This window comes from Oculina patagonica, chromosome 2 (genome assembly GCF_052425735.1).
Source record: "Oculina patagonica isolate OP01 chromosome 2, crgOcupat, whole genome shotgun sequence".
Classification (NCBI taxonomy): Eukaryota; Metazoa; Cnidaria; class Anthozoa; order Scleractinia; family Oculinidae; genus Oculina; species Oculina patagonica.
In genome coordinates this window covers 18879471-18894260 of record NC_135759.1, presented here as the reverse complement: position 1 = coordinate 18894260, position 14790 = coordinate 18879471, and the positions used below count along the sequence as shown (strand labels likewise).

At 36.7% G+C, this 14790-nt stretch overlaps 1 protein-coding gene across 2 annotated transcripts in view; it reads right to left on the bottom strand.

Moving 5' to 3' along the window:
* LOC144643380 (myoferlin-like) overlaps positions 1–10076 on the bottom strand; it is a 52832-nt gene extending 42756 nt beyond the window's left edge. Inside the window, exons 1-9 of one of the 2 annotated variants that reach the window (XM_078502593.1) lie at positions 9949–10076; positions 6152–6394; positions 5318–5405; positions 4773–4904; positions 4183–4245; positions 3811–3861; positions 2718–2748; positions 1385–1449; positions 842–892 (exon numbers count right to left, since the gene is read on the bottom strand). In XM_078502593.1, coding sequence (XP_078358719.1) covers positions 842–892; positions 1385–1449; positions 2718–2748; positions 3811–3861; positions 4183–4245; positions 4773–4904; positions 5318–5405; positions 6152–6375 — 705 coding nt within the window. In that variant the 5' untranslated portion in view covers positions 6376–6394; positions 9949–10076. Of the gene's footprint in view, positions 1–841; positions 893–1384; positions 1450–2717; positions 2749–3810; positions 3862–4182; positions 4246–4772; positions 4905–5317; positions 5406–6151; positions 6395–7550; positions 7680–9948 lie in introns of those variants that run through there. The other variant, XM_078502594.1, reaches the window with a different exon arrangement.
* Between the last annotated feature and the right edge of the window lie 4714 nt (positions 10077–14790).

Here is a 14790-nt window from a genome sequence, read left to right as displayed (position 1 = left end):
GAATTGGAGAATGTACAATATTTTGTAAAATCTAACCTCATGGGTCTGTTTTTATGACAAAGCTGCTGGCCATTATTGTATTAACAACCACTTACTAAACAGTAGCATCTAACAACCTAAAAAAGTCCTTTTATAGTGCATGCTGGCAAAAAAGGTGACTTGGCCTTCAAGCAGATCTAAAAACGACTCCCATGCAATTTTAATATGTTTATTAACAGTTTTAATATTATATACTACTTATTAACCGAGGAGTAAGGTCATATACAGGGGAAACGTCAGAGCCGAGCGCCTTGATGTAGTGAGCGAGCGACAGCTAGGTCAATGACATCAAGGTCGAGGTCTGAGATTACCCTGTAATGACCGAACGGACGAGGTTACATAAGTTATTTATTTTATGGGCCTTTAAGCACCCTTTCCACACCCCCAAAACCCACACCCCCAAAAAAAAAAAAAAAAAAAAAAAAAAAAAAAAAAAAAAAAAAAATAAATATATAATATTCAAAAAAGAGTATTATCAAAAAAAAAACACTGGAGGTAAAACTCACTCTCGCTCTCTGTGGCTCTCTTCGTCGCTCGTACTAAAGAAGTATCGGTATGCTTATATTTTTCAAATCTTCAGTTACTGTATTGAAAATAAGAAAAAACATCGATGGTTATATTTATAAAAGTCGGCATTTTTTGTATGTTTTTGCCCCCTCGCTCGTAGCTTTTACTCACAACTCAAAAAACTGTCAAGCCGAGAAAAATTTTCATAATGCCCGGTCATTACAATAAAATAATGCCCGCTCAGCAGCCAATCAGAGCGCGCGTACTATTGTAGCCATATAATAATTAAACTTACTGGGGCCTCATCACCAGGTCCAAGAACCATAACTGTCACTTTCAAGTAGCCCTGAAAAAGAGTTGCAAACAAACTTTTTAGTCTTTTATGATGCCTTAGGTAGTAAGAGTCATCACCGCACGGCAATTGGTCAGTTTTACATGCTACATTCTTCAGTATGGCCCACTTCCTTAAAATATCCCCCCTTTTCGTCTCCACTACCCCTAGTTATAGCAAGAGATACAGACAATATAATTACAATTAAATCTCAATAGCGCAAACCTTCATGAGGAATCAAAAAAGTTTGAGTTATCGAGGGGAGGGGGCAAGGGCATCCCATCCAAGAGGAGAAGCCGAATACTCCTACAAGTAGTAATACAACCGACCACTTTGTGCTAAAGAAAGCAAAGTTACGATGTGTGCACCAATATGATAAGCAGGCCACTACACTCTAAAACTATTTTTTCAGTTTTTATGTGACACTTTTTCAAAAAAATATTGCCTATTTCTACTGCTATCAGGTCTTATTATGAAGCAAATTTAATAAGTTAATTGCTAAATTACCTTTGCTCCAGCCATTTTATCCTCAGGATCAGATAACAGAATCCACTTCCTTATTACAGCATGAGCTGAAAAGAGAGAGAGAGGAGAGCAATATAATAATTTATACCATGCCATAGAAATACAGCAATCTCGGAGCCTTCCGGTCTCGCGGGCTGATTCGGTGTGGCGATTTTTTGGGTATTGTTACACACACTTTCTTGTGGTATACTTGGTTCCCACTTGTCACTTGTATTTTCTTGCATCCTCGCCTAAGGCTCGTGTGTATACCGAGAAACAGTCTCGTGGGAATCTTCGTTGCATAACTAGTATATATTTAATAATAATATATAGCTGTACTATATATAAGTTATGCAATGCTTTCGAGTGGTTTTACTTTGGAATATCCCACAACTCATTTGTATATTTTCTTGATATACACAACAGCCTTAAGGTGAGTGTGTATGTACTAAGAAAATACAAGTGAAAAGTGGGATATTCCATAGTATACCACAAGAAAGTGTTAATTGTGTAACTATTTTATACCATGAGATACAAAATATAATTACTAAATTTCTTCAAGAATAAGATTGCAGCACATGACAGGAAGGTTGGGTTGAATACCATCAAAAATACAATCATTATGGCTAAATTCCTGAATTCTGTATTTTCTGTGGCATGGTACGTATAAATCATTAGTTATGGCTAGATTCAATTGAATTAAATTTTTCACTAATTGATTCCACATCTATACAGTTGTACATGTGCTTGATTGGCTTACTTGAATAGTCCATTTTACAGTTGCCTGCCAAGTGACCTGGCCTTTGAATGGAAGTGAGGCTGGAGGTGACCTTGCATTGATACAAACCTCTCTGCTTTATTATGTAAATGCAAACTAGTTAGCATCAAAACAACATGATTAACACAACAAAAGCAGTGAGGTCTGTATCAAAACAAGGTCACCTCCAGCCTCACTTCCATTCAAAGACCAGGTCACTCTGCAGACAACTGTAAAATGGTCTATTCTTTTCTTGTGAATTCCAAGACATTGACATTATATGTGGCTTCAAATATTTCTTTTGAAGCATGTACATGTACAAAATTTATCAGTCACAGAAATTGCACAGAAAACAGGGCTCTGGGAGCAGCTCTTGAAAGGTCTCACATGCATAGCTTGCTACCCTTCGATAGCAAGAACAAACAACAGAACGATATCCTAGCCCCAAAAACAATATATTATATAGCAAATGCTACATCAGTGGACTTTCAGTAAAAAAAAAAAACCCTTATTAGAGCTCAGTGCTACACTACTGGAAAACAGCATATTATTATCATTAGAATATGATTATTTACTTACAAGGTTCATCATAAAAGAATCCAACATCACACTGATCGAAAGACAAATAAACAAAGTCAGTATCTAACAAGACATGATCTGACTTGCTAGAGGTAAAATATTTTTAGTATAAATGCTGTGGCTGCCTAATACTTAGTTCACTTACTTCATCACCTTTTAGAGCATTTTGCACCCTACTATTAAATATTGTAGTTTACTTAATCCTGGGGGTCATTGTTGGTCATTTGTGGCTTGGTAATTTCTGCTACTTCTTATCAATTTTCAAAATAAAACTCTATTTAAGGAGGCTCTGACACAACAGCTCTCACACACACTACTTTGATGGGTCAGTGCTACAAACACTTATCAGTTACCAATACAAAAATGGTATCAAACAAATTCCCAATCATTGATAAACAAATTGTGGTTCTTTTCTTGATGCCGCTGGTAACCATAGCAACAGTAACAGTTGTTAAAAACACCCTTAATTGCCGCTTTGATTACTTACAACTCAAAAATGAGTCTGGTGACCCAATTTTTATTATTGAATAGTGATCAGCATGTTAAGATACATGTACAACTTTCGCAAAGTTAAAAAAAATATCCAGAGCAGTTTCAGAGCCACCTTAAATTTTTGAAAATTTCAGGTTTTTGAGTTATATGCACTTAAAGCTAAAATTAAGGGTGTTTTTAACAGGTTATACCGTTGCTGTGGTGTAAGTGGTGTCAAGAAAATAATCACAATTTGTTTGCTAATGACTGGGCATTTGTTTGATACCATTTTTCTAGTGTAACTGTTTGTAGCACTGACCCATCAAAGTATACAAGAGCTGAAAAGTACTGAAAACTGTTTTGTGCCTCCTTAAGCAATAATTCTTAGTTTTAATCAAATAATTTATGTCCAATCAATTTTTATTATTCAAAATTTTGATTGGCTTTGCATGCCTTATTTTATTTGTATTATTATTAAATTGAAAGTAATTTAACAAGTTTCTGAGTACCGTTAAAATCGTGGAATTGTGAATCAGTTTTTTTCATATTAGACAAGCATGTAGTCAATAGGACTCTTAACTCTATGAATAACTAATAAATCCCACCACCTTAGAAAACTTACCTGAAAACTCCCCACCATTGCATTTGCTCTTAATCTCTTGGAATTAAATACCTATTGGAGAAATATAATATTAATATTAGTTTTTATTGTTAAATTTTGCAGGTCAGGAAGTGTAAGTTAGGTTTCCATAATTATATAATTCCCAGTTCCAAGAATAAGTAAAATTCTTGTGTACTACTGTGACCATTTTTAAAACTTCTGCAGAGCGTGTTAGCCTTGAATCCTTTTGCTGGGATATTGTATTTAATAACCCATAGTTTAATTTATTGCTCAAAATTGTGAAGAGATTATTTTATCCAAGAAGTGAGACATTACATGTAAATTCATTTCTGCAGTATACCGGTATGTATTAAACAATACTGGTCATCGTACCTCAAATAATGCCTGAGCATCAAACAGTTTATGTGGTGTAACATTGAAGTTAAAGAAAAACACCTGCGGAGACAAAAGAAAAATTACTATAAAAGATCAGCTCATTCAAGACATGACTTACTAAGAAAACAGTCTCTTACACCCTCCCCCCACTTCAAGTCATTATAGTCATCCCCCCCCCCTCAATTTCAACAATGTTCCCCCACGCCTGACATGTACCATAAAGTTCCGTGTATAAGCCGCACCTCCGATTTGGAAGCTCAAATATCATAAAAAATACAGACAATAAAGTTTGAAGTTCAAGTGAAGTTCTATTGGTAAACAAACAAGGGAAAACAAGCCTAGTATCAAAACGCTGACATGCATCTACATTTACATAATGATTATGTATGTTGTAAGTCACATTGGCTTTCAAGTTAAATCTGTTTTCAACCTAGGTTAGCACCAATCTGAGAAACAACCAGCAATTTATTGTCGTGTATTAATGCAACTAAGATGCCAAGTATTTGTCAAACTCTTAAGTTATAAGTTTAAAAACAATTAATTCACATTTACACCACTGGAAAGTATAATATTCATGTTGTACAAACCTCATCATAAAATGGCTTGTTGGTTGACTTGATAACCTTAGTTTGTCTTGTCTGGTTGTCTATGGTAACACGGACCACAGGGCTGATGTTTGCTCCAGCTAGCTGACGACCCTCTATAATCCTCACTCTTACCTGAATAATCAAATCAAATAAAAAGTTTTCTCAACAACTATACAGCTGCAATTAAAAGTACATGTAAACATAATAATTTCATTATGTATACTATATTCTACAATTTTTTGCATGCAATGATGGCCTGGAGGTACGACTCTGGAGACTAACAGAGATACATAATTTTATGGGACATTCACCTAATGGCTACGAGCACTTTGTTAATAATTAAGTCAGCATTCAAGCCTAATGGACCATCAGGCCACTAGGCATTCTTGGTTTCCAGTTTTTCTAATCTAATCCATGGATATGATGCATGCTAGTCCATCACAGATTTACCCCTAGCATTATAGTCGCTGGTACCATTAATTTTTTTATACACCTGGGCGCAGTTGTTCAAAGGGTGGATAATGGTATCATTAAAAGAAACAAACCTGGAAATCAAGATTTTTATCAGGTAGCTTTTTCCTGGCTTCACTTCTTGCTAAGAAATCTCCAGTGCCAGTTGGTTTTTCCTGTGCTCTATAATTAATTAAACAAACAATTAGTTCCTGCTGTAGTTTCTCTTTTTATCCCCCTACTAATTAAAGCCGCTTCCCCTTTAATAAGTCCTCCCTTTCAAGGCTTTAAATATAATAAATAAGACACCCTTCCTCTATTAAAATCCTATCCCTCCCTCTTTCCACCCAGCTTTTAAATAAATGTGAATTGTGAGTGAGTTTGTAATAAATAATAATCAACATTTTTTATAATTTTAAAATGTTATTTAAAACATTGACGGCACTGTGCTTTTGCAATATTTTATTAGCACCAGGGTGGTGGTTCAATTTACCGTAAGGCTACGGTTAATTGAATAAGCCCCCAAGGTTATTAATGAGGTGAAACAGCAGTTGTTAAAATTTTAGTTTTTAACATAAAAGTCTCCACTCGAGGCTATTGGCTCATCAGGCCAATGATTATCTCTGGTTTCTATATCGTTGAAGCAACTAGCAGCAACTGCAGTGCAGGCATTTCCTATTGGCGCACAAAATATCTGTTTTAGGTCAGGATTGAGTAGATTCGTCACCATGTTTCACTTCTACTCCCTAGCTAGGACACTTTTTCCTCTCTCCACAAGCCTCTCCCAAGTTTAGAACCCAAGCCCTTGCTGGTCAAAATTCACTTGCTCTTCAAAATATACCTGCATTGTAGAGGCTACCTATCCACAGACTGACCCAACAAATTAACTGACTCACAAATATGGACTTATAGGGTTCTTTAATACTTACTTTTCAGTAATTGCTGGTTGCTCTGCACTCTCTGGCTTCTCATCCTTAGGTTTGGGTGGTGATGGCGGAGCTTTAGATGGAGCCTCTGCTTCACGCTGAGGTTCTGGAGTGACTGGTCTCTCAGCAGGCTGTGGAGTCACCTCTGGAGGAGGTGCTGGGGCTGGTGTCGGGGCTGCAGGGGCAGGTGGAGGGGGAGGGGGTGGGGCTTCCCCTGCACCTTCCATAACAGTGTGTCAATAAAATCTGAAAGTTAAATTCACATCGGGTACTTTTAGCAATAGACACTTATAACAACTGTAAAAAGTTCGGAAGTGGGCAAGGCCTAGGGCAGGGGGATACTTTCTATAGTCAGCTTATCTGGAAAGACTGCCAGAAAGGGAACCTTCTTCAGGCTACAAATACTGGTATATAAAAGGACAGGTATTTCACAAGTTTGAGTATAGAATAGGGTACAGAAAAAACTGTTGTTTATCTATAATTATTATTTTCCTATACTTTTGCAATACCATTTGTAATTGGGAATGCAAATAAAGTGTGTTGTTGTTGTTGTTGTTAATAGGGCCTTTCAACATATCTCAAACAGAACAGAGCAGAACAGAAAAGAACACTCAATTCTTTTTCGTATAATTTGTAATGTATTTTTCAAGTGAAAAACTATGGAAAGAGATCGTCGTCTGGTAGGTATGTGAGGGAGGGAGCCTTATGCCATCCATCCCATACTGCTGGCGCTTATCCCAGTTTCTGTAGTATTAATTAAGCCGAGAGGAATATTTCTACTCCCCATGAATGGAATGCTAGTCCATTGCAGGGTACCCTCCCAGCATTATGTCGCCAGAACTCCTTTATGCCCCTGGGTGGAGAGAGGCACTATGAGAGTAAAGTGTCTTGCCCAAGAACACAACACAGTGACCCCAGCCAGGGCTCAAACCCAAACCGCTCGATCCAGAGTCCAGCGCACTAACCATTAGGTTACCGCGCCTCTCACAAGGAGTACCATATTCGTATCAAAGATCAAGGAAATGATTACTTATATTTTCTGTCATGAATGGTAAATAAAAAGGTACTTAAGGGTTTGGAACCTCCCTGTATAAATAATGTTGAGTACCCCCTTCCCTTTTTATTATAACATAGCTAGCAGAGCCACGCAATCAAATTCAGTATAAAAATCATCACTAAATTTTCTTCTGATTCTCAAAACACCTGACATGCATAGCAGGTATCAAAATTTTGAACATTCTAACTACTTTGATAATAATTATCATATTATTCCGTTTGTATTATCGGATCTCTTTGCTAATCTATACAAACAGGAAAATTGCATGCAATTCACCCACTGTAGATATATGAAAAATTATCAAAAATATAAGTTTATAAGGTTAACTGATTTCGAGTCTTTTACCCATGTCTGTAGCCATTTCAGTCATGTCACCCATGTGCAACACAGTTCACAATCTGTATGTTTTCCGTGAGGCTATCGATCGAGGCTTCCTGAACTTGATTGAGCCACTTTCAAAGACTTCAAAATTTGTTTTGATGGTCCCTTTCTTCAATCGTTATGATTTTCATCTTGTTTTTGGCACAAAACTTCCCATATTCATATTTACAAATAAACAAAAAATCCAAACAAATAAACAACTTCGAAATAACGCGCGAAAAGCATTATGTGAATTTAAATTAGATTCCAGTCTCTTTCGAATACTGAGCAGAGCACACTTTTTAAAGGGTATCTGTCAGCTATCATTTCCCTTCATTAAACGGTCTCGTCCATTGTCCAAAGGCAGCTTGTCTTCTTTAGGAAGCCAATGTTGTATTTAAAACTCTGATTTTGCTTGTCTTGTCCACCCACCATCTACTTTGACAAAAATCTGGCATCCAGCTCCGAGCTCCGTCATTGGTTTAATAGTGAACTTATACTGAAGGATACTTCAGCGCTATAAAAATGCAAGTCAAAATATACGACAGCCGTTTCGGCACTGCTGCCTTCTTCAGGTATTGGCTCAATAGCAGACATAAATGCATTTGTTTTCAAGTATTTTAAGCAGGAGTATCTCACACGATCTCAAAACAAATAGAGACGCGCAGAAGATACCAAATCATTGCCCTTGCTTACTTTCTTTAAGCTCTCCGCATGGAAAAGATATAAAGCGTTGCTAGCAGGGTCAATCTTTATAATTCAAAATAAAATAAACTGAATTAAAAAACCTGAAAGCTGTTAAGATAATTTCCCAGTGAACTGACTTTAAATTTCTGCATGGGCCAACGGACAATACAAAGGTATCGGATCCTGGTGAATCTAGTCATAAATTATAGAGCATTCAAACAACTAGCAAAGAAAGGCTGACCGTATTGTTGAAATACAAAAGTTGTTTTATAATTTTCCACCTGGTAATTCAGTCCAGAGTTCCAAACCGGCCACCCACGACTCCACTTGCATTCAACTTTGTCATTCAACCGTTGTCATGTTAACGGTATAATTTTCCCGAATAATTTTGAAAATGACAGTAGACTTTTTTTATGTTGAAATACAATAACAAGTGAATTTATTCTAACTTATCAGTAAAACTGGTGCTTTATTGTACCCACTTTGCGCAAAATGGCGTTTTCGCGCGGGAAAACAAAAAATTGTCTTTACGGAACAGTAAAGTTGCGTTTTCGTGCTGTGTCATTTACTAGCCAGAATTAGCGTAAATAATTTATAGTTTTGTCATTTTGAAGTAAATCACTGATGACCAAAAAAAGTAAAAACGCCAAAAATAATTTTTCATGTGACTCCCGTTGGCCACCCACGAGCGACTTCTACTTGCATTCAGAGCACGTCGTAGGTCCATAAGCAAATTGGCAGTGTTTTGTCTATACATTAAAGATAGCTAGAAAGTTCTCAGTGCAAAAATTACTTGACTGATCTACAACCCTTTGGCTACGGTCGACCCGATCGACCCACACTAAAGCCATTGCGAAAAGCTAACAGCTGAACTGCCTGTTATAACTTAACTGAAGAGAAAAGCAAAAGAAAATCGCCCCGCCATGAATAGAGGCCAGGTAATTAAAACAATAGCATAACTTGTTATTCTAAAATAATTTGTGTTTGTGAATTTATAAGTCCTGTGCGTTGTGAAAGAAACTATTGTCTTTAATAGGTGAATAATTATACGCAAACAAAATACCTCAGTTTTGAGGAGAGCGATGAATTTCCGCAGGCGGTCATGCATGGCAGGCACAGAAATCGTTTAACTACTGAGTATTAGAAACTTTGATAGCTTTTCCTGAAAGCGAAAGTCAAGCGAAAAGTCCACAATTTTGTAAACTTTATGCCTTTGTATTGTATTCTTTTACCGAATTTCTGTCTGAATTAAAACAATGCTCAATTGAATGATCAAACCGTTCTTGGCATAACGAACGCATAATTGAGCAAAAAATTAAACTTAACTCGAACGCGAGACAACCAAACCCTTATCTCGCTAAATTTAGATACACAACCAAACATTTAATCGAGCCACATTACAAACCATTATAACTACACTTTAACATCCAATTACGGCTCGATAATTTTTTGCTCAGGTGCTTACAAAGAGCAAAATTGAAGATAAATAACACTACAGGAATAACCAGAAGTATAGTCGCACTAATATACACTGAATCAAACATACAATACCGAGATGAATTTTTCCGCAAGATTCCGAACTATCGAAAACAAGCAAGACGCACTTTGAGTATTTTTTACGACAAAATATTCAATGCTTGCCACTTTAGCCCCCTCTGAAAGAAATTTGAATATCCTATCATTTTAAATGCCTTACCTTTTACTGGCTTTCCGGGATCGTTTCCAAAGGAAATTCTTTCAAATGACGCAAAAATCAGTCCCACTGATCATTCCCATTGCGTCTACAATCAAGTATAACTCCATCCGCAGTTCTAAAGGAAGTTCAAAATTACCAATTTTACTAAAGGAATAATTTAACGGCAAAGATAAAGGCATTTTGACAATATTCTCCAAGTGGTCTCTGTTGTCATGTTAACCGGTAACTTCGCGAATAAAATTTAAACTAAGAGCAGCTTTTGACGCAGTGAATGTAGTAAGATACAATTGAATTTATTCCAACTTATAACCAGAAGATCTCAGCAAAACTGAAATCCGATCTAGGGGGTCTCGGCTAGATATTTCTGCGCAAACTGCCCGGGAAAAAGAAAAGGGCGTTTCCGTAATGTTTTGATGAAGACATAAAAATATTTTGATATAAATACACAAAAGTGTCTCAAATCGTTAAAGGGTACACCTTCTAGAAACAGGTGTAAAACTGCATGACTATGTAAGTTTCGCACGCGATCGTGAACATTATTCGCGTTAATTTTAATAATTTGGTTTGTACATTTCCCGCATAGCGAACGAACGATCGCGGTTCTTACGGAAATTTATCCTTTCGTCTGAGAGCTTAGCTGATTATAAAAAAATATTAATAGCTGTATTTATTAGCTATTGTGACGTTCATTTTTTGCTGGCGGCAATTTTAATTTAAATATTAGTTTTAAAACTGAATATTTTACTTGTTCATTGTTTCATCATATGTTTTAAGTTCTACGGCGATCACGTGTACGGTTAGTTATCATTCATGCGAGCAGAAAGCAAGACAGTGCCGGCTGCCCTCCTCATTTTAAAATGATCGACTAAGCAGGTACTTAAATTTCTAATTTCTTCATTTGATAAAAGGGATTTGTTCCCGATATGCTGCCGGCTTTTTTGCGGGAGAAAGCGAGACAGTGGCGTCTGCCCTCCTCATTTTAAAATGACCGTCTACAGGTATTCAATCTTCTCAATTCTTCATCTGATACAAGAACACTGGGTATTTAATTAACAGCCCACAAATACGCCAGTTTGGACAAATAGCTAGTTTGAATTTCTGGTTTGCATAACAATATTTACAATGTTCTTATATATTTTATATTTATATATAATTAGTGACTCGTGTAGCTTGCTTTGTTTCACAAGTACAACTAAAATGGTTCAAGGCATTGCTCGTCGTTTACAGATGTCCCCAAGCCGGCGTTAATTATTTAATACATTTCCAGTCGCTCTATAAACTGTGCTTCCCGAAAATTATCAGGCTGACATTTGGTCTTTAATCGTGGAAGGAAAACTACCAGTTAATATTGCGAAGAAATATTTTAACGGAATACCTAACGCAAATGAGCATTGGCCAGCCGAAGGGACCGATCAGGAGAGATGAGTTTAAAAATGGGCATGTGCCAAATTGCATCGATAGAGCCAACACTTTACGACAATTTTCTCAGTTAAAAATTGGTCGAGGATAGATCCTAAGGAATAAGATTTGGATAGATCATTTCACAGTTTTCGTTACTAACGAATCCTGCTACGTTTAATGAAATAACTGCTGAGATGTTAAAAAGGAAAATTGCATTCACGCAAAGACAAAAGGCAAAACGAGCGAAACAATTCTACTGATCGCTTAATAGATCTCAATAGCAACAGGTTCACACCTTATCAATTATTCCCAAAATTTTTAAAACTGCTAACAGGTCATTGACGCTGAGACAAAGATAAACATACTAGTAACTGAATAATTGAACGTAAGAAAAAATAATGCATTAATTAAAAATTTACATATATTTTAATTTCACCGCACAAAGCATTAAAAAAACTTAACTTTAGGGAAGAAAACACCATGTGTATAGAGGCGGCAAGGAAGTCAAAATAGAAACCTTAGGGTTATAATATTTTGCTTCCTCATTACATTAAGATACCATAAATCGCTGGAAACTATTTATATATTATGGCTAAAGATAGAGGGCTAGAGATGAGCCGAGAATTAAAGAATGTTGTGCAGGTCTGAAAATACTACAGATATATTAAAAGCAGGCTGATTTAAAGTTTTGTTTCAAAAGTGGCACGAGAGATCGATATTGCAATATCGTCAATTAAAAAGCAAAATATTTTGGTTCTTAAGCTTACGGAAAATTCTCTAATATTTGCTTCGCAATACGGTGATTAAAAAGCATGAGCACTTCTTGTATTGTAAGTATGACTTGAATTGTTAGGGAAAATAGAAAAAAGGTTAAACGCTCTAGGTATGAGAGTTATTGCTGGAGCAACGCAAAAAGAAAGAGAGAGGTTTGTAGGGATAGATAAAAAGAGAGGTTTTTACGAAAATAAAAACTTACCAAAATGTTAACCGAATACAAAGGAACTCTGGTGGTCAGGCGTACCAAACATTTCCTAATTTATTTCTTCACATGACTTCTGCTCTCCTTTCGTCAAATCAACCGATACATTACTGTCTTAGAACTGTCGTATTTAAAACGTTTTCGACATTAGCTATGATAATGCGACAAAAAGAAAGGGAAACCGACAAAATACAGCTGACAATAAAAGCCCTGTAGGCCAGGCATCAGTTAAAATATTGGCTTTTTGAAAGTTTGGATACTGAGGTAAGCCGCACAAATTTGCTAGTTTTAAAAAAAGCTTGGTCGATTTGTTTTTTGTTAGTACCTGTGAAACTTTTGCGGGTGTTTAACTGAAAATTTTTGGCTGGTCGCCTCAGTGTGTCAATTTATCATTTACAAACATGACATAGGCGTACGGGCAATTTTTTGCCAGGGGGGGGCGGTGAACCATTTGCCCAAAAAAATATCGCAAGTTGCCCAAATTTTTGCGAAAAAGTCGAGAAGAAACGAGGGTCCTGCGATGCACTAATATAAGCTACCATAGGCCTACAAATGAAGAGATAATATTCTCGTGCAGTTCTTGCATATGAATTTATCATATGAGCTCATAAATCACCTTAAAAGAAATAGCTATCTGCCATTTCGACGGCCGAAGATTTCAATGATACGATCTTTTCATTGTTGACTACAGATTTGGCATATGCCCTTTCAATGTTAATAAGTGCGATGTTACTGACACGTTGCCCCATGGTGCTGTTGAGGTAAGTTTTCAATCTGCGCAATGCACACAATGATCTTTCTACACGGCGATGTAGCAAGTATCATGCACTGCGAGGATATGTACCACATAAGAAAACTATGGAGACATATCAAATAGAACATTCTCGTGCATTATCTCCAGCATTTCTAAAACAGTCATGTAGCCTAATCCGCGCAAACGACGAAAACTCGCGTACATTTTCTGCTCGGCTTTCAGAATCTCGCCCGTCGATTTTGTAAAATTTAGCAACGCGGGAGAAGCTTTCTTTATCAGGGTCGTGTTTTACCGTGACATAAATTTCCCAAATTATGTGACCATCATTGTGTCCATTATTAAAGGAAATATAAATTTATTTGTTATAACGTTTAGAAAAGGAAGTTCATAATAACTGCTGGCTTCCAAGTACAAGCAACGCTTTTTTGGTGCATTCATCAAACTGTCCATTCACTGGTTCTTTAAATTTAACATCTCACTAGATTCCACGTTCTTTCTGGATGTATCGATTCTCACTTACGTCTCTACTTGAAATGGTGGCCTCCAGAAATTTACGTCCTACAGTTACGAAGATATCAGCGCCTCTCGAAATAAGGAATCTTGGGTAAATCTTGTTAGTGAATCTGGTCTCACATTGTCAAGAAAATAATAACCACGCCGGCTTCAGGTTGAAAAAGAAAATATCTATCTTTTCGAAAAAAAAAAAGAAAACTACTTTAAAAACTGGCTTTGCCCAAATTTCTCTTGCTGCCCAAAAAATCTGAGTTGCCCAAAATTTGGGGGGGCTGCAGCCCCCCCAGCCCCCCCGGCCCGTACGCCTATGCGTCGCTGGTACAATACCGGTACATTTTCTAATTTCATGACATAAGCTTGTGCTCGGAGTCATTTATTCGATTAAACGCCTCCCTCGAATAAACGCCTCCCTTGAATAAACACCGCACATAAGTGCAGAAATATTAATAAACGCCGCCCTTGAATGAACGCCGCATCATAATGTGGCGTTTATTCCAATAACAAAGTCAAAATGCAAATGCAGTAAAAATCAAGCTTAAGTAAGCTTCAAAAATATTTTCCTTGATTGTAAAATGTCTTTTCAGACAAGCACTAAAACATTTTTCTTTTTTTTTATTCAAATATTCAGTTACCATACTATTGTTAGCAAGAAATAAATTGAATTTTAAATCAACGCCGCCTTCGAATAAACGCCACACTCGAATCACGGAAAAATTTAATAAACGCCGCGGCGTTTAATCGAATAAATACGGTATGGTGCGATCAGTATTTGCCATTCAGTCACCTCCACACAAATCATTTTAGGTGAGTTTGATAGATTTAGTCTCCCTTTATCCGCTGCTAATCAAAACGGAATACAAACGAGTTGTTGCAGTCTTGTAAAAGATTCTATATATTGTCTGCTCTTGAGTAATATAATTCTCGACATTTCGAATTGTTCTAGTGATTTTGTCTGAATTTTGTCGGACGTTTCGACGTGAAGAACGTGCACCCATGATAGGCATCCACTTAAAATTTCGAAGCGACGTTTCTCAAATTTCAAATGGATATTGCACCACCGGACACTGATAAATAACGGTTTTCTTTCATTGTCAAGTTTTACTTTAATTGCCAACATGCATGGTTTAAACAGGTCTTACACTTTGCAGGTAAAAGTACACATCGTTGTTTTTCTTCTCTTAATATGTGTGTTTAT